This window comes from Spea bombifrons, chromosome 8, assembly GCF_027358695.1.
Source record: "Spea bombifrons isolate aSpeBom1 chromosome 8, aSpeBom1.2.pri, whole genome shotgun sequence".
Classification (NCBI taxonomy): Eukaryota; Metazoa; Chordata; class Amphibia; order Anura; family Pelobatidae; genus Spea; species Spea bombifrons.
The window spans coordinates 41,380,062-41,399,566 of NC_071094.1; the positions used below are offsets into that span (position 1 = coordinate 41,380,062).

The following is a 19,505-nucleotide window of genomic DNA, read 5'->3' on the forward strand; positions in this document are numbered from 1 at the left end:
AAGGCAGGCGATAGGTGAGACCCACACAGTACACATCTGCACACACAGCATCCAGCACTGAGCGCTGCATTCCCCACGCATACCAACCATGCTAAACACAGCGCATATAGTGAATATACTACCCCTAGCGTCCGGTGCCGCTCGCCAGTCTACAGACGCTGCAGTGACGCCGGTGCCTTCCTATGCAGGGTATATATATATGTATGTGTATATCTATATGTAACCATCTGTACTGCTCTCTCCTCTGCTTCCTGTATTCCTGTTAACCCTCTGTGTACACTGTCCTTGGCTACACCATCATGTATTGGGACACTGCACCTATAATAATGCTTGCTTACAACACAGGGCTCACTCTACTAAACAGTGCTAAGCATCATTGGGGTTACACATCCCCTTAGGCCCTGAAAGAGTTAATATGTTGCGCACACACTTACGTCTAATCTAAGATGCACGCACGTTCGGGAAGACATAGAGTAACCTATAGTAATAAATTATGTCACGCTGTTTATTATTTAATGTAGCGCTTTGGGGTTAAACGGGGCATTTTGTTCTGCGTATGCGCAGGATCTTTTCCTTACCGATAGTTTACACGCTAAAGTACACGCGTTAATCATGCATGTGTACTAATCGCTACTCTGCGTGCAGTGGGGGTTGTAAAAGAAAAAAAAGGCATTCTGGTGCAAAGTTTCAAAAGGAATCTTATCACCATAGCAACCTATGGACTAGTTAAGTCAGCAGGAACATTCCATTGGTTGCTATGGAGATAAGACCTCTTTTCAAAGCTTGGATTGTATTCACTTCATGCGCTCGTACATCTCCCCTAAAGTTTCCTCTCCGCACGCTCGTTTCGCTCTTGTGACGCTCCCTCTGCGCTCTAATGCCCCGTTCTAATCTCTGTCTTCTCTACTTTTTCCCAGCGGTGTACGGTATCGTCTGCTAGTAAAGATGTTATCTTTGCTAACCCGGAGTCACCATTTTTATTTTATAATTGTAGAAATAGTGGCGACTCCGGCATGTCAGGTGACACGGAGGAGGTCACTCGCCTGCGTAAGCCTCGTTTCTCCTACGAAGAGAACCAAATCCTAATCAGAGAGGTCCGGGCCAACTATCCTCTGCTCTATGGGGCACAGAGCCGCCGGCTGAGCGTGGCAGAGCGCCGCCAAGTGTGGGAGGGCATCGCTGCTCAGATCAACGCCCTCACCAACTGGAAGCGCACCGCGCAGGAGGTTCAGAAACGCTGGAACGACTTCAAAAGGCGAACCAAAGAGAAGCTAGCCCGGGTTCCGCACTCCACCCAGAGCGGGACGCCAGAGGAGGCGCTGACTGCTGAAGAGGAGACTATTTTTGCCATCTTGGGACCAGAAGTGATGTCCGAGAAGGGCCACTACAGCTCAGACGCGCGGCTGAGGGGGATGGGTGAGTATTGCGTTCCTGCGCCTTTACGCGTAAACAGGTCTATATTGGAGTGTAGGTAGATTTACAGTATACAAAGGTTATTGTGTGCTAATCACTCGAGGGCATGTTGGCTCACCTACAGGTTTCATCGGTTGACTTAGATGGACATGGAGTTGAACATGGAATGTACCTTGAGGCGCTTGCGCGGATGCTGGGTGTGATTTTAGTGGGGATTATGTGTAGATTTAAGGTCATGGCTGGACCCGGCGTGATCAAACATCTCACAATGCACTTGCTTCTTGTTGATGGAGCCTACAAAGTTTAGCTAGGAGGTCAGGACGACCATAAACATTGTAGCGAACGCTTGACCTCTTGTCATATATAAGAGCCACTTGAACCCGTTCGCTGTTTTAGTTCAGGGTTAGCCAGCAAGTAACAATCCCACTGTTCTGGAACTTGGATGTCCGTGATATGGACCACCGGGAAATGTACTTGCTGGTTATCCCTGCTCTACCTGATATGCCCATTGAGGAAGCTCCCCGCGGTGCGTTTATTCACATTCCGCCTGTAAGTTGTTTTGTATTTCGGAAAGGTAAGGGTAGCGCCGTAGGAACATCAGAGGTTGTCCTTTTTGATGCGGTCCACGTTGCAAATAGATGACTTGGGTCTGATCATAAAGAGGAGGAAGGCCACGCTAAGTTGTGTTAGTGCTAAGTGATCACAGCTTTAGTTTGTTATGGCGCTGCACTTAAGAAAGCGACAAATTGCTTTCTGCTAGATTTTTGAGGCGGAAGTTCCGGTGATAAGAGGAGGAAACGTCAGGTCACCGTGTGAGAGGTGAGAGAGCCCACGCAGAGCTGTTCTCATTTTTTCTTGCATTGAAACGAAACGGATGGCTTTTGAGGTAGCCTGTGTTTTGTGTGAAGTATGTGTTGCTCCAAGCTATTTGCGCCAGAACATTCCATGAGATATTGCTATATTACTAGAGCAAGTCAGCTTTATCTCGGCTACGGTGTCCTTATTCTCTTATTTTTGCTCTTGCTTCTACAGATTATCATCAGCCAGGCACAGGCTCTTCCAGTCCAGAGACATCCCTCAGTGGACCGTGTGGTAGTCAAGATGCTCCGCTTATGCTCCGACCCAAGGGTTCGCCTTCGCCGACGACCCAGCTCCACATTGTCCAGTTGCCTCACCTCACTCCTTCACCAGATCCGTCTGAGGGGCCTTCACCACCACCTCCACCCGGCGCAGGATCGCCCTTGCTGTCCCCTAACGGGGTCTCCTCACATTTCGACCCATCCGTTGCTATGCTGAGGGCACAGCAGGAGACCGCTGATGCAATAAGGCATCTTACCTATACGTTACGGCAGAGCATGGACCGCCTGACCAATGTCCTTGCAGCCATTTTGCCTCTTGTGCCAACGCAGCCACCAGCTTCACCGGCGGCCTCTGGCATTATGCCTCCGGTCTACTATCCAACAAAGACAGAGCCTGACACTGAGCCGTGTTGCCCTATCGATTACGAAGACGATGTCCACCGAGACGTAGCCGAGGATGAGATTCAGAAGGTGATAGCAGAGCCCCCAGAGTCCCCTCCGCCTCCAAACAAGAGAAAAAGATTCGGGTACCTAACTCCACGTAAGCGGAGGGGTCGATGGAAAAGCCCATAGAATCTGTTCTTATGTCTCACCTCCTTGTGCCGCGCTGATGAGGGTGAGAATGGCCATTGTGAACTAATTCCCTGCAGTACGTCGGGGATTCTATAAACCTTCAGGACTTTTTTTTCTTCTCTCTGTCCCATTTGGGTGCCCATGGGAAGCTAATGAGCGACAAACCAACGGGCATCTAGCAATCAAAAGCTTGAACAGTAAGCAGCCGTGGGACTGCAGCCCACCCTTCCAAGGCAACCATTGTTAAGGGCATTACCTGCCGGAGGCTGTCTCGCTTTCCCGTTCTCTGCCCCTTTCTTTTGATCCAGGGGTCGCAAGCGCAACTGTTTTTTTAAGTCCAAAGTCTCCTTTATGTAGATAGCATGACGTACGATTATGGCTTAGATGTAGTTAGAGGTAAAAAAAAAAAGTTAGAATACGGACACCTTCTGTATTCTAATCAGGGCCGGATTTCCCATAAGGCAGGTATCTGGGGCATTTTCGATACGCTCCAGGAGGCAAGTCTGTAGGCATTTACCATCCCTGACCATTCCGAGTGGTCATAAAACATTTCCCAGAGTAATGGTTATTTGCCTCCATCCTATTTTTTTTTTTTTTGCCCTCTTTAACCTCAAATTGCTTGGAGAACAAATTTACCAGTTACTATACTAAGCCACATTGTAGTGGGAAGAGGTAATCAAGACGTTATACACAGAGAGCGAAATACATGCGTAAAATATCAGATGAGTGATATTGCAAACTGTATGGGGGGGGCACACATGGGTCTTCTTTGCATATTATGTGCATTGGATTCTGACCGTCCAATCACATGTTTTCCTGTTCCAAATAGACGAATGTTTGTGGGACCCAAACACGCTGCCCCCTCTCTGCCTTCTCTCTGGTATCTTCTATTTGCCATATATACCGATTCCCACTGAAAGCAATATATTTGTATATAGAACCGTATACAAGCTGTAGATAGCACGAACCCCCTTGTTACGTTAATTAGGCACATTGTAATTAATGTGGGAGTGTTAATTATGTATGTAAATAACTACATATTAAAAGAAGCTGATTCATAACATGTTGTGTTTGTGAAGTCGCGCAGGTTTGGGCATACGCCTACCTTTATGCTAATACAGAAAGTAGGAGTTTGGGGATAGTGTCACCTTAATGGATTCCTCGGTGTCGGAGCTGAACTCTTGTATATGAGGAGTTATATGGAAAGGCACCTGTTCCGTGTCTGCTGTCGGTATATCACATCTGCTCCAAAGAGAGTGTTAGATGAGTAGAACAGCCTCCCAGCAGAAGTGGTAGAGGCTTGGAAGGAATTTAAACATGCATGGGATAGGGCTATGGCTACTGAATATAAGACGAGACCAACGACTGATTAAGGTTTGAGTCTTTACAGCAGAAAAAACACAGAATAGATCTGCTGTGTGGTCAAATTCTATATTTATGTCCTTACGGTGCAGCCAATGTATGCTAAATCCTTTTTCTGGGGTGTACAGTTTATGGGGTCATGTGGGTACGACTTAGGGACTGCGCTCGCATCTTAGCTCCATGCAATTCGGACACAATGACAGCCTTTTCCTAGTTACGCTCGTGTTTTGCCATCAGTAGGGAAACTTCTTATAATGAATTTGAAGTTGTCTCCTAAGTTAATACCGACCAGATATTGGAACCCCTCTATCTTTCCTTCCGTAGTCGTGCAGCGGACAGCTGTTCTCGGTGTTATCGACTGATCTATGTAGTTACCTTTGTCTGTCACTAGATGGCGCTGTGCTTAACACTGAGGTTAATTAACCGTATGTTAAAATGACATTAAATAAAACTATAGGTAAAATTCGTTATACCCCGTTGTACATCGCTACAGTATATGTGGGTGCTGTATAAATAGATAACACTAATAGTTTTTCTATGGCTCTAGGGTGTCTGTGATATCGCATCTATATACAGTGCACTCGTGTGATTTAAAATATATAATAAAGCCCATCTAACCAATTACAGCACCTTACGGCCAGTGCTTGCAGAGCGTTTAGCAGCAACCATATGCAATGAAATGTAAGGAAGTTTTACTTTACTGCAAGGGTGGTGGGTAAGTAGAACAGCCTTCCACCAGAAGTGGTAGAGGGTAATACAGCGAGGGGATTAAACATGCATGGGATAGGGATACGGCTCCTGAATCTAAGACGAGACCATTGACTGATTAAGGTTTGCGTCTCTACAGCAGGAGAAAGGGGCGACTAGACGGGCTGAATGCGTCTGATCTGCCGTCAAACTTCTACGGACCGTTTAAAGCCTGAGGCGCTTTCATAGACAAACAGTACAGGAGGAGAACCTTTTAATAACCCTAATAAAGAGTCGGTGTGATTCAAACTGAACAGCAGCCACAGGGCATGCGGACCACGGCAAACTAAGGGTGTGGGGGGGGGAGACACACAACAGTAATCGTTTGTAGCCAACTTAGTCTTCGCATGAGAATAGAATGCAGGCAAATCATAGGGGCCGAGTCCCTTCCATAAGCAGATCATATATATGTGTGTATATATATATATTATATATATAATAAAAGCTATGCTGCGCGCCAGGTGTCGGGAAACCCACACATCCGTAAGCCACTTTGGTTTTTGGTGTGAAATTTAACGTATTCATCACAAGAAATGTTAGCAGTTAGGAACTGGAAAGACTGGTTTCTGCTGCAATCCGTATGCTTAAGTGGTCTTATCACCGTAGCAACCCACGGAATGGTTCAACACGCGGGAACAGTTCATTGGTTGCCATGGTGATAAGACTACTTTTCACGTTTCCCATGGAATTGCTCATTATATATAACCCCCTGTGTTTTTCCAGTCACTAGGAAGCCTTCAAGCTTTTTGCTTTTCTTTGTATTTCAGCTTAATGTTGCAAAAATATTTTCGTTGTTTTTTTCACTTTTTTTTCCCATGAATGCCTGTAACGCATATGATAGCTGAGATGTCCCTTTAAATTTCTGTTTCTGTCCCTTTTGCAAAAGAATGAGGTGATTATGGGAAACTATTCATTTTCTGGCAATTTTATGTTTATGGATTAAAATAGCGCCTGGCTCTTTAAGGCCAGCAGCCAAAAAAAATAACACACATGCCTGCTGGATGCACATGGTCACGCGTTACACTCTTTGCGGTCTATTTTGCCGTACACTTAAAGGAGAACTTTCCATAATTAAAAAATATATATATTACTAGTAGCAAATTACAAAAAAAGCTTAAAAAAAATATTGCGCTGTTTGCTTTGTTTTGAATCTTTTCTAGTTTGTAGAATATGTCGCGTTTTTCAGGCGGCTGTATATCAGCCGATTGTTTGAGTTCTCGCTCTGTTATCTGAGCCAAATCTACTAGCCAAACACCCCGGACTCCTTATCATACTGCCTGTGGGAAACAATAGAATGACTCGGTCTTAATCACCCAGTCAGACTCTCTGACTACTGAAAATCTCCAGTCAAAAAGTGTAAAAAGCAATAATAAAAAAAAATATTTGAACTTTAAAAATAGGTCCCAAACCCCTTGTGTCCCTCTAGAAATAAACAAAAAAAATACCCTTTCTTGCCCCTCGAAAGTTTAAAAAAAAAAATATTGTGGTAGATAAGGAAGAATTTTGCTCCCTTGATGTTGAACATGAATCAAAAGTTTTCTGTATTTTTATACAAATGTTTTTTGACAAATTAATCATAATAAATGACAGAAATGGATAGAAAGAGAAAGCCCTTTTATGTGGGTTCACTAAACACGGCAACAGGGAATGATGGTTGAACGATATTCTAAAAATGGCAAAAAAAGCTCTGGCCAAGAAAAGGTTAAACAACTGTACATGTTGTTGCTCCCTATTATTATAATGTAAACCACAAAACATAGAATTTGACAGCAGGTGACAGCAAAGACTCAAACCTTAATCAGTCCTTGGTCTCAGGGGCTATATCCCTGTATTAGCCTCTACCACTTCTGATGGGAGGCTGTTCCACTTATCTACCACGCTCTCAGTAAAGTAAAACTTCCTTACTTCCGACCTTCTAATTGTAGATTATGACCTCTACGCACCCACGCTAACATGTATGATGCCGCGCTAAAAGAAACCGTTATGCATTTAAAACATGCCTAATAAAAAAGAATCGATCATATGAACCCGGGGCCAATGAAACAGACTGTCCGTGGACCACATGACTTCTCCTAATATGTAACTTTTTAAACATCATCCCCCACTCAGAGTTGAGCAACCCCAAAGAGAGACAGTGTGTACTGATCCACCTCCCAGCATTTCCAGCAAATACCCCCGTGCTGGACTTTAAACCTAAAATATTAGCGACAAACCAATTGGGGTAACGCGGCCTCTATGCTAATATCCCGGCGAGCGGTAATTCGGGGTGGCCCTCCGTCTAATCCTCCATTATATGTCCCGTCTTCTTTCATCTTGACCAAAATTTGGAGATCGGACCATAGTTTTTGTTGCCACCATAAGACGTTTAAAAGCAGAGCAAGAGGCTATAGGGGTCAAACCTATATGCGCAGCTTGGAGGAGAGAAGGGGGGGCATTTAAATACTTAAAGGGGATTTATTCCAAGGGAGGAGAACAAGAGGTCCTAATCTAGAACTAGAGGTTCAGAGCGGGATGTAAGGAAGTTTTACTTTACTGGGAGGGTGGTAGATAAATGGATCAGCCTCTAAGCAGAAGTGGTAGAGGCTAGTACAATGAGGGTATTTAAACATGTGGCTACTGAATCTAAGAGGAGACCACCGACTATATATGTTGCCGCAGCTTCTGCTTCTTTTTATTTATATATATTGTATATTATTGTATATTGTATTGTTATTATTATTCCACCTCCAGAAGGATATATAGTTGAAATTCCGAAGACAACAAGAAAGGAAGGGGCTACTAAAACGCTCCAGATTTACGAGGTAAATATTGTCAAGAAAGACTAAAGGACAGATTGAAAGAACATGGGAGAGGGGAGTTACCATGGAAACAGGCAGAAAAGTGAGGTTTCCATGGTAACTTGTGCGAGAGTAATTTTTTTCAGTGTTCACCCACCTGTGACAAAAGAGAAGGCCGAGGACCTGATGAGGGTTACGTTTCTATGCAAGAGAGATCGGATGGGCGCCATCGCGAGGGGTCAGGGCAAGGAGCCCAGCCACCTAGGGATGCCCATAGGCGAGGTCAAGCTGGGCTTCTGCCTCGGCCCCTGCATTTAGGAAGCCCTGTAGTGCTGCTCCTTACTGCTTCGTGGTCCTTCCTAGTCCGCGTAAAGCGGAGAGCTGAGATATGAGGTCATATTTCTAAACTTTTTCCTAACGACAAATGGGCCCTTTAAACCCCGAGGGTAACTCCAAGCCACCTCACCTAAACCTGTACCCTCGTTCCTCCCCTGAGACTTCTGACCGGGCCCACCGTTATTACAATAAAAATGGCTCTTCCATATTTTGCAGCGCTTCGTCCCAACCTTAGTTCTCAAATCATTAAAAAAATATATATAATGGGTACGTGAACGTAAGATTGAACGTCATATTTGTAAATAAGTATATTGCCCTCCAAAACCTCTCGGCCCTTTTCTGCCCCTCGGTGACAGCCCATAACAGGCCAGCGGAGGTGCGATGTGTGTTTGGCATAAGCGTATTTACACAGCGAGGAAGGAGGGAGAGGAGGAAGGCGTGACGGCCCGTGAGACACATATATACCTGTGCGAGAGAACACAGAGGGTCTCACAACTTATACAAACTTAGCCCGGACTTAAAGGCCGTACACACGACAAGTCCCAGAGCGGAGACCATTAAGAAAGCAAGAGAGGTGGCATTTGGGGGCAAGGGGCAATGAGGATGGAGGGGCAAGAGATACCAGAGTGGGCATCGTATAGTCAGGAGCCGGTGGAGGTAAGTGGCGGCGGCTGACCAGGAAAGTGGGGTAGAAAAGATGAAAAAAAAAAAAGGGTTTGTGAAGACTCCAGCCGGGACAATTTGGAATGTTGTTTGAAACACAATCGCTGTTGGAATATGGCCTTTTAGCCCGGAAACCAGCGGATACAATAATACCAAACCCCAAAGCGTGTTTTCCTCTTGCGATTAAATGGTGGAGACCTGTGGCAGTGTGTGCGGGGGCTATTGGCCCTGCTTGATTTTTTTTTTGGCAGGGAACTGTTCTGTATAGAAGGGTGCATTTCTACTGCAGTGTAAGGGGTTAAACGCTTCGTATCACGGTAGACAGGGCTCCAGTTCTGTAAGGCAAGGATAGGGTTAACTGTTCCGCACAGCTTGCCTTCCCACACAGAATAGATGCATTTCCACTTAACTGTCAAGGGTTAAAGGCACTGTGTACCAGAGCAGGGAGTCGGGGGTTAAAGGTACTGTATAGATGCTTTTGACTTACAAAGGGTTAAATTGTGTTTCATTCTGTATCTTGCGGAGGGGTTGACGTGTCCTAAAGCGATTCTACAGACCGGGAAGGGGTAACGGTGTCTATTCCTTTATTTCTTAGCTCGAGAAGGGTTAAACACGCTGTACCCAAAGGGCACGACTCGTGTTCTTCAGTGTGGCTATGCAGAGGGTTAAATATTCTGCATCCTTTTTTTTATTGGAAAGGGTTAAAGCTTGGTCTCTGATATTTGGGCTACATATCCTACAAGTGATTATTTGACCAAAGGAGGTGTGAAGGTTTACAAACTTCTGTCTCTCAAGTTGGGGGTTAAATGCATTGGTGATCGTTTGGAAAACAATGAGTTAATTGTTCCTATGGATTTTCTGAAGCTGTGAATGTGTTAAACCTTGCCTGGCAAGGCATGGGTTAAGTGATCCCGGATTTAGAACAGGTTACACATATCTGTGTATCTTTCTATTCCCCGAGGGGGAAGGGAGAGAGAGAGAGAGGAGAGAGATGGAAGGAAAAGGGAGCTAAGAAAGTATGTTGAATGCAATAAAGACAAGCGAGTAGGCGGGGGTGCAAATTTGTACTTGGGGGACTTTTCATCAATCGATTATTAATTAACTCCCCCCCTTCCAGATCTACCCCACTGGAACCACCATGGGGCCCTTGGCACCCCTCAACTCATACATGACTCTGAATACGGTGGGACTGTCGACCCCTGGCCCATACCCTGGATCATCTTCACCTACCACAAACCCAAGCCAAGGATATCAAGCCTATGCATGCCCCAGTCGCCCGCGGGAGAGCCTGAAGGCTTACGAGAGGAGAACAGCGGCCCACTCCAAGCCCCCGTACTCCTACATCTCCCTCATCACGATGGCCATCCAACAGGCCCCAAGCAAGATGTTGACACTCAACGAAATTTACCAGTGGATCATGGACCTGTTTCCCTACTACCGTCAAAACCAGCAGCGGTGGCAAAACTCTATCCGCCACTCTCTTTCCTTCAACGACTGTTTTGTGAGGGTGTCCAGGGCCCCTGATCGACCTGGCAAGGGCTCCTTCTGGGCTATGCACCCAGGATCAGGAGACATGTTTGAGAATGGATGTTACTTGAGGAGGCAGAAGAGGTTTAAACTGCCAGAAAAAAACAAGCCGGCCTCTCGCACCACAAAGGACACGGAGGCTAACCGGAGCCGGGAGAAAGAGAGACTCGATGGAGAGAAAAAGGAGCTTGGAGCATGCCAAGGCTCTATGGTGGAAGACAGAGAGGGTGGGACTGTTGCAGGTGGACATTTTATGGGTTTGGACATTGATGAGCTGGTGAGAGATACCCATTACGACTTCAGCCACCCGTTCTCCATTAGCAGCCTAATGGGGGTCGGGGAGCAGAGTCTGATGGGGTACAGGATCCAAGAGACAGCCGGGGAGGGCTCGAGCTTCTTCCAGGGTGTGTATACCAGGTCCCTCCTAAACGCATCATAGTTCTTCTCTGAGTGAGGATTTGAGGAGCCTTGAATGTCAGACGCTCAAGAGCGGCCAAGTGGATCCATCGCTTTGTCCCAAATCTGGTATTTTACAGTTCTGTACGCTCAATAAACCTATACGATGGTTAAATAAGCAATGTATACATGTTGAAAACCCCCACTTAATGTCTATCCCATGGGAACTCTGCGGGTCTCATCGGGAGACTCCAGGTGAAGCTCGGCATTTCTGGCTCTCTGGGTTACGGTGTTCAATCGCCGGGTCGCAGGGGAGTGGCATTTGGGCACGCCCACTCTGCCCAGTTCCCCTCCCACTCCCATACAAATTTAAGGTGTTTGGAGCCAGCCCTGCCGACATATGTCAATAGCCCCGCCCACATATGTCAATAGCCCTGCCCCTCACAAAGCCACTTCCCCAAAAAGCTGGCAGTTCCGAGGTATGCTAACCTTTTAATCGAACAAGTTCCTGATGGCTTCTGATTGGCTCAGGCAGCCTTTGTAAGGGTGAGAGAGGAGAAGTAAGAGAACTTTGGGACAGGAAGTTGATTAGACAGCACCGGCCCTGCCACACGCTGCCACAAACACAAGGAGCTGTATCCGAAATATATGTTTCTCACAAATGTCTCCTGCCAAAGTAAACTTTCAAAAAATTCTAAAATTCCCCAAAATATAGGCCAGAAATAGATTAAGCCATATTAGCCCAAGAGAACATAGAGTATTTAGGCGACGTTGATAGAATAAGATGCAAAGTTACATCCGTTTTCAGGACCCCATAGCGTAGTTCACATTTTGAAAAATTTTCAACAACAAAAAATTCAACGTTGTCTCTAACGTCGATCAGTTCTGTTGTTGTTATTTCTATATTTTCCCTGGGCAGAAATATATATATATATAAAATAAAAATTCTAAGTATATATATATATATATAAAATAAAAATTCTAAATGTATATATATATATATAAAATAAAAATTCTAAGATATATATATATATATATATATATATAATAAAAATTCTAAGATATATATATATATATATAATAAAAATTCTAAGTATATATATATATATAATAAAAATTCTAAGTATATATATATATATATATATATATAATAAAAATAAAATATTTATGTAAGATATCTGGAATATTTAATGATATAAAATCTTATATTTCGGCACATATGCAAATATGTTTCTATACATTTTTAATATAGATTACATATATATATATACACATTTACAGGAATATTCGCACACACTGGCATCTTTCTCTCCCTGGCTTCCTGCTGCATCATTAGACGGATGTCCTCAGACCACAGAGACAGCTTTCATACACAGCCGGAGACAGACAGGGAGCCTTCTACCTGACACCACCTTGTGAGAGACGGGGGGGAGGGAAGGGAGAAGTGATGGAAGAGGGAGAGAGAAGGGATGAATGTGGGGAAGCAGAGGGAATGGAGAGAGTGATTCAGATTGTGTCTGGGCCAAGTCTTAGACTGCGAGCAGCAGGAGAGTCTAACGACTCAGCTTAATAAAATTCCAAAAAAAAAAAAAAATCCTATTTCCTCCCCGGTTCTGCGTAAAATTAACGGTAGGGCCAAAGAGTCCACAATCAAGCTCGGAATCACTCATACAGCCAGAAGGCTAATAATGCGGGTTATTTATCAGAAGTGATTCAAGTGCAAAGTTCAAAATGCACTCACATCACCATAGCAACCATTGGAATGTTCCTGCTTATTGGACCATTCCATTGGTTGCTATGGTGATAAAACCAATTTTCAAAGTTTGCACCACAATCAGTTTTTATACATAACCCCGTGTAGTGGATATTTGATGAAGAAATGATTGCTGATTTATAACCTCAGCGTTCCCTCACAGCTTCTTCATATTCTTTCTATTTCTAAATCCATGCGATATTTAATATATATATTATATACCGGTATATATATCTCTCTATATATATTTTATATCTCTGTATATACATTATATATTTCTGTATATATATATTATATATCTCTCTATCTATTATATATCTCTCTATATATATTATATATCTCTCTATATATATTTTATATCTCTGTATATACATTATATATCTCTGTATATTTATTATATATCTCTCTATATATATTATATATCTCTGTATATACATTATATATCTCTCTCTATATATTATATATCTCTATATATATTATATATCTCTCTATATATATTATATATCTCTATATATATTATATATCTCTATATATTATATCTCTCTCTATCTATTATATCTCTCTCTATCTATTATATCTCTCTCTGATATACCGGATTATGCAGCAATCCACTAGTGAAATAATTCCCGTTTCGTTCTCTTGCGGTCAGAGGATTTTGTTTCTTCTCTGACGTTGGGCGCTAGCAAGAAACGCTTGGCCAGACAGTCTGACACCACTAGCCAAATCCCCGATCACCTGAGCGGCCACCTGACACAAACCGAGTCAACACGCATATATGCTCAAGGCGTGTGATACACAACATTTACTGTATCAGGATGTATTGTTATTATGTCACAGAAAATATTCACACGCACACACACTCAGATACACACAGACACTGATGCACACACACACTCTGATGCACACACACACTTCAATACGCACAAACACACTGATATACACACAGATACACACTGATACACACACTCTAATAGGCACACTGATACACACACACACATTCTAATACGCGCGCACACACACACTGATACACATTGATACACACACACTCTAATACGCACACACACACTGATACACATACACTGATACACATTGATACACACACACACTGATACACACACATTGATACACACACACTCTAATACGCACACACACACACTGATACACATTGATACACACACACTCTAATATGCACACACACTGATATGCATTGATACACACACACTCTAATACGCACACACACACACACACTGATACACATTGATACACACACACACACTGATACACACACCCTGATGCACACTGATACACTGATACACACTGATGCATCTGATGGTCCCTGTATATTTTCATGGGGTTCATGCAGAATCCCCCCCAGCTGCCCCCAGTGCAGAAACGGGGTACTTACCTTCAGTCAGCTCCAGTGCTGCTTCTCCAAACCCCCATGTGCACGTACGGAAAGTGCTCCGATTGGTTTTATTGGAGCACTTTCCTGCCACCGATTGGCTGCTTTAAGAATCATCTGACCTCTGAAGGCACACTATAGTGCTCACAAGGTACGGGGTACAGGGTACTTTGGGGTGCGTTCTTCTATAGCGGGACTGTAGTGAGTATGAACGACGTGATACGGGTCCAAGTACGTTTATTGATCAGCAGGACGGGTGATCAGCAAGGAGGGTCGGGCGAGACTCCCCGAGGATATTTATACGCGGAGATAAGTACTAACAATTAAGTACTGACAAATAATTAATGTAGGGCAGTAAATAAAATGTGTACATGCGCAGCTTCTCAGCCTAAAGCAAAAGTACTCACAAAGGGTTAACACAGAGTATCATATGGCTGGGCATATATAATAAAAAGAATATCTCGCCCGTCATCCAACGTACAGATAATTGGATTAATTAGAGAATGGCCCCACTGAGTGCCCGGGCTCAACAGTAGCTGAGGATTGCTTTACTTAACTGAGAGGGTGGTAAATAAGTGGAACAGCCTCCCAGCAGAAGTGGTAGAGGCTAATACAGTGAGGGAATTTGAACATGCATGGCATAGGCATACGGCTCCTGAAGCTGGCAGATGTTTGTATGAAATCTATAAATTCTAAGTATAAATTATTAATACTCATTAATCAGTTAATACTGCCGTCTGCGCGTTCTTTAATGGGGGAGGGGAGGGGGTATCATCAGAGAGTTATATGTAAAGAAAATTCAGCTTTCATATCGCTGGCTGTAAATTGGTCGGAATCTGGGCATTTAATGTTCGGTTTTGACGCACGCAGACATTCCGAGGGCACCTTTATACATAATTACACTCTGTATAAGGAGCTCGTTATTCCGTCCCAAACGACAAAACTTTCCATCCAAACATCCGCCGCCTGCATAGAACCCTCTGTGTGTGATATTCCTAAGGAAAGCAGGGAGGCAGTGAGACAGCAGGGAGGCAGTGAGACAGCCGTGCGCGGGAATAACAGAGAGAGATACAGGCAGTGAGACAGCCGTGCGCGGGAATAACAGAGAGAGATACAGGCAGCGAGACAGCCGTGTGCGGGAATAACAGAGAGAGATACAGGCAGCGAGACAGCCGTGTGCGGGAATAACAGAGAGAGATACAGGCAGCGAGACAGCCGTGTGCGGGAATAACAGAGAGAGATACAGGCAGCGAGACAGCCGTGTGCGGGAATAACAGAGAGAGATACAGGCAGTGAGACAGCCGTGTGCGGGAATAACAGAGAGAGATACAGGCAGTGAGACAGCCGTGTGCGGGAATAACAGAGAGAGATACAGGCAGCGAGACAGCCGTGTGCGGGAATAACAGAGAGAGATACAGGCAGTGAGACAGCCGTATGCGGGAATAACAGAGAGAGATACAGGCAGTGAGACAGCCGTGTGCGGGAATAACAGAGAGAGATACAGGCAGCGAGACAGCCGTGTGCGAGAATAACAGAGAGAGATACAGGCAGTGAGACAGCCGTATGCGGGAATAACAGAGAGAGATACAGGCAGTGAGACAGCCGTGTGCGGGAAAAACAGAGAGAGATACAGGCAGTGAGACAGCCGTGTGCGGGAATAACAGAGAGAGATACAGGCAGTGAGACAGCCGTGTGCGGGAATAACAGAGAGAGATACAGGCAGTGAGACAGCCGTGCGCGGGAATAACAGAGAGAGATACAGGCAGTGAGACAGCCGTGTGCGGGAATAACAGAGAGAGATACGGGCAGTGAGACAGCCGTGTGCGGGAATAACAGAGAGAGATACGGGCAGCGAGACAGCCGTGTGCGGGAATAACAGAGAGAGATACAGGCAGTGAGACAGCCGTGTGCGGGAATAACAGAGAGAGATACAGGCAGCGAGACAGCCGTGTGCGGGAATAACAGAGAGAGATACAGGCAGCGAGACAGCCGTGTGCGGGAATAACAGAGAGAGATACAGGCAGTGAGACAGCCGTGTGCGGGAATAACAGAGAGAGATACAGGCAGCGAGACAGCCGTGTGCGGGAATAACAGAGAGACATACAGGCAGTGAGACAGCCGTGTGCGGGAATAACAGAGAGAGATACGGGCAGTGAGACAGCCGTGTGCGGGAATAACAGAGAGAGATACGGGCAGTGAGACAGCCGTGTGCGGGAATAACAGAGAGAGATACAGGCAGTGAGACAGCCGTGTGCGGGAATAACAGAGAGAGATACAGGCAGTGAGACAGCCGTGTGCGGGAATAACAGAGAGAGATACGGGCAGTGAGACAGCCGTGTGCGGGAATAACAGAGAGAGATACAGGCAGCGAGACAGCCGTGTGGGAATAACAGAGAGAGATCCGGGCAGCGAGACAGCCGTGTGCGGGAATAACAGAGAGAGATCCGGGCAGTGAGACAGCCGTGTGCGGGAATAACAGAGAGAGATCCGGGCAGTGAGACAGCCGTGTGCGAGAATAACAGAGAGAGATACAGGCAGCGAGACAGTCGTGTGCGGGAATAGTAGAGAGAGATTTTCATTGTGGGCCCCGGGGCCCGTGGGTGAGGAGGCAGTGGCCCCGGGGCCCGTGGGTTAGTGGGCTGTAAGTTTTGGGGTAGGACCATTAGGGCACAATTGAGAGGGTAAAACGGTCTCCATAAACCCCGTACCCCGCGTGGTTAATGTGTAACTTTTCGCTCTTGCTGTCTCTCTATCTTAAACACACACACAGTATTTACTTTCTACAAATACCCCAAAGCTTTCCACCCACATATTAACCCATTAATTCACCAGCAAAACCCCAAAAAGTACAAAAGCATGCGGTGTGGAGGTTACAGGGCATCTTACTGGCAAACTAAGGGTTAAGTGGTCTATGATCCCAAGCAATTTGGCAGATATAGACTCTTTTGCCTCTGGCAGGAGGGGGGCAGAGTGCTCTGCAGACAGGTGAATTGCTCTGCAGGGCGATCCCCCAGCACAGACAGGTGAATTGCTCTGCAGGGCGATCCCCCGGCGCAGACAGATGCGGTTTCAAATTTTAGATGGCCCAAAAATATTTTTGATTCTCTCTCGGCAGAAATGATGTTCTGGGCACAGCGGGCCGATGTTCGCAGAGTCCAGCATTTGGAAAATTAATAAATCACCCTGCGCATGTACGTTGCTTATAATCCAGCTGTTGGGAAGTAGTAAGCGTGTAATGCCAAGGTGATTACACCAAGGGGACTGTCCTGCATCGCACAGGGAACCCGGGTAAGGTAACATCAGGCGGAGCGTTCGTTTTCAGTAATCATTCATATTTATACCAGATGCGGTCCCTTTAATAACAGCGGAGCGGGTGTTTAATGCCTTAAAGGGACAGAACGTGCCTACGTTAGTGCCATCTAGTGGCAGGCAGAAATAATTGCACCCTGCTGCGCACACTCACATCCTAGAACTGCTATGACATCTTTAATACATCATCTCCTTAAACCAATTACATTTATTTAAGCAGCACCAACCAGTGACGCATCCTTACCTAAGCGGACGGGTCCAGGGGGGCAGCAATATCCCTTGTAAAAAAACAAAACGGGCAATCAAGCCCCCCCCACTGTCCCTCTGGACAATGGAGATCTTTGATCTGCCCAACCGGCCGATTTAGGCTATGGTGGCTTTGCTGGATGTGACATCATATCGGGGAGCTCCGTTTATTAAAGGCACACATGGCCTTTTATTGAATGTGGGATGCCGTCCCCGGAGAGCTGCTGCTGGGGGTGCCCCACACGTAAATACATCTCTGGTGCCAGCAGATGCAGTAGTGCAGTTACAATAGGGGGCAATAAAAATATCTAATAAGACATATTGAAACTGTTAATGACATCACACACTCACACATGACATCATAGTAACACAGAAGGAGAACCCGACCGAGCAAGTTGACAATCTATTGGTCTGGGATACAGATTTCCCCCACAATGGCTGAGAACCCACTGGAGCTAATGTGTTCCTGGTGCTAAGTTTCAAAAACCATCATATTACCATAGCAACCAATGGCCAGTTCCAGCTGATAAAACCATTCCCTGGGTTGCTATGGTGATAAAACCACAATTCTAACTTTGCCCCTGATTTACTTATATGTTTTTTTTTTTAATATACATAACCTACCGATTAATGTTACGAGCGGCAGATACATAGCTAACAATTTAACCCTTTGTGCACTCCAGATGTAAATTTCGGGAGTTTGGCTGTAGTTACATTTAGGTGACAGTCCTATCCGCAGCGTACACTGTAGGGAAACCTATATATTGTTTATTCAAGACAAGATATTCCTAGATACTTCGTTTAGGATAAACCGTGCATCCAATCACATGATATATCAGTAAATACACAACAAAATGCCCATGAAGGTCACAGTACTCAATATAGCGCAGGGTAGGCACATATAGGGTTAAAATACACATGCCCCGCAGGTACGTCAGCCTGGCTGAGTAGTGGGGGTTGAAGTCAATCCAGCCAGGGTGTAACTGTAAGTAGAATCTACATCTACACTTTGTCTTGCATCTTTCAACTCCTACGACTATGAGCATGTTCAAACTAATTTCAAATGATGTCCTGTTTGCCCATTGTACATCGCTGCGGAATATGACAGTGTTATGTAAATCAATACGTTATTGAGACGGTAGTAGATATGTGGAATAGCCTCCCAGCAGAAGTGGTAGAGGCTAATACAGCAAGGGGGCTTAATCACGCATGGATAGAAATACGGCTCCTGAATGTAAGACGAGACCAACGAAGTTTTAAGGACTACGTTTTACAGCAGGAGAAATGGGCCACTAGACGGGCCGAATGGGGCCAAATCTGCCGTTAATTCTAATTATATTATGTATAAAATAATAAAGTATTTGTAGCTCCCTCTGGTGGCTATGTGTGGAACTGCATGTAAAACACATGCAAAAGCCTTCTGAGTCAAGCGGCCAATAAACTTTTAATTCGGGCAATTACCCCCGCGAGCCCTGCCCTGGGGACCGTCCCAACGAAAAGGGCCACTGGGGGGTTTCCCCAAAGGGGGTATACTTTATTTCCTCCCCAGTATTTAGATCAGAAACTGACGCCATTAATTCAAAGTAATAACAATAACTAGTATTTATATAGCGCCCAATGGGACTCAAAGTGTTTTTTTTAGAGCAGAATTAACAGAGTCGCCAGCTGAATAATAGACGTCATTATATAAGTATTTTTATAATAATATTAATAATAATAATTCAGGTTTAATTATTTGACAGCGATACATTCCTTGAAATTACGGAGAGCGAATACGTTCATTTTTCTGGACGAGACATAACTTACGAAATTCTCGCGAGAGACCGGAAAACCCACAGCGGCCATCTTTGTACACCCAAAATATTTTAATGTTTTCTTGAACGTTCATTGAAAAAAACTCATGCCCTGGAAATTCCGAGACG

The 19,505-nt window shown here is 44.9% G+C and overlaps 2 protein-coding genes across 3 annotated transcripts; both read left to right on the forward strand.

The window, feature by feature from the left end:
* Nucleotides 1-4,126, forward strand: MYPOP (Myb related transcription factor, partner of profilin). Of its 2 annotated transcripts, none has more exons than XM_053472685.1 (3): nucleotides 1-201; nucleotides 995-1,416; nucleotides 2,446-4,126. In XM_053472685.1, the coding sequence occupies exons 1-3, from the start codon at nucleotides 89-91 to the stop codon at nucleotides 3,063-3,065; spliced, it is 1,155 nt and encodes a 384-aa protein (XP_053328660.1). In that variant the 5' UTR covers nucleotides 1-88; the 3' UTR covers nucleotides 3,066-4,126. The 2 variants fall into 2 exon arrangements, with proteins under 2 accessions (XP_053328660.1, XP_053328661.1); XM_053472686.1 differs by having other exon boundaries at nucleotides 1-189.
* A 4,645-nt stretch (nucleotides 4,127-8,771) lies between these two features.
* On the forward strand, nucleotides 8,772-11,051 carry FOXA3 (forkhead box A3). The gene is made up of 2 exons (XM_053472673.1): nucleotides 8,772-8,944; nucleotides 10,068-11,051. The coding sequence occupies exons 1-2, from the start codon at nucleotides 8,885-8,887 to the stop codon at nucleotides 10,914-10,916; spliced, it is 909 nt and encodes a 302-aa protein (XP_053328648.1). The 5' UTR covers nucleotides 8,772-8,884; the 3' UTR covers nucleotides 10,917-11,051.
* Nucleotides 11,052-19,505: the final 8,454 nt, after the last annotated feature.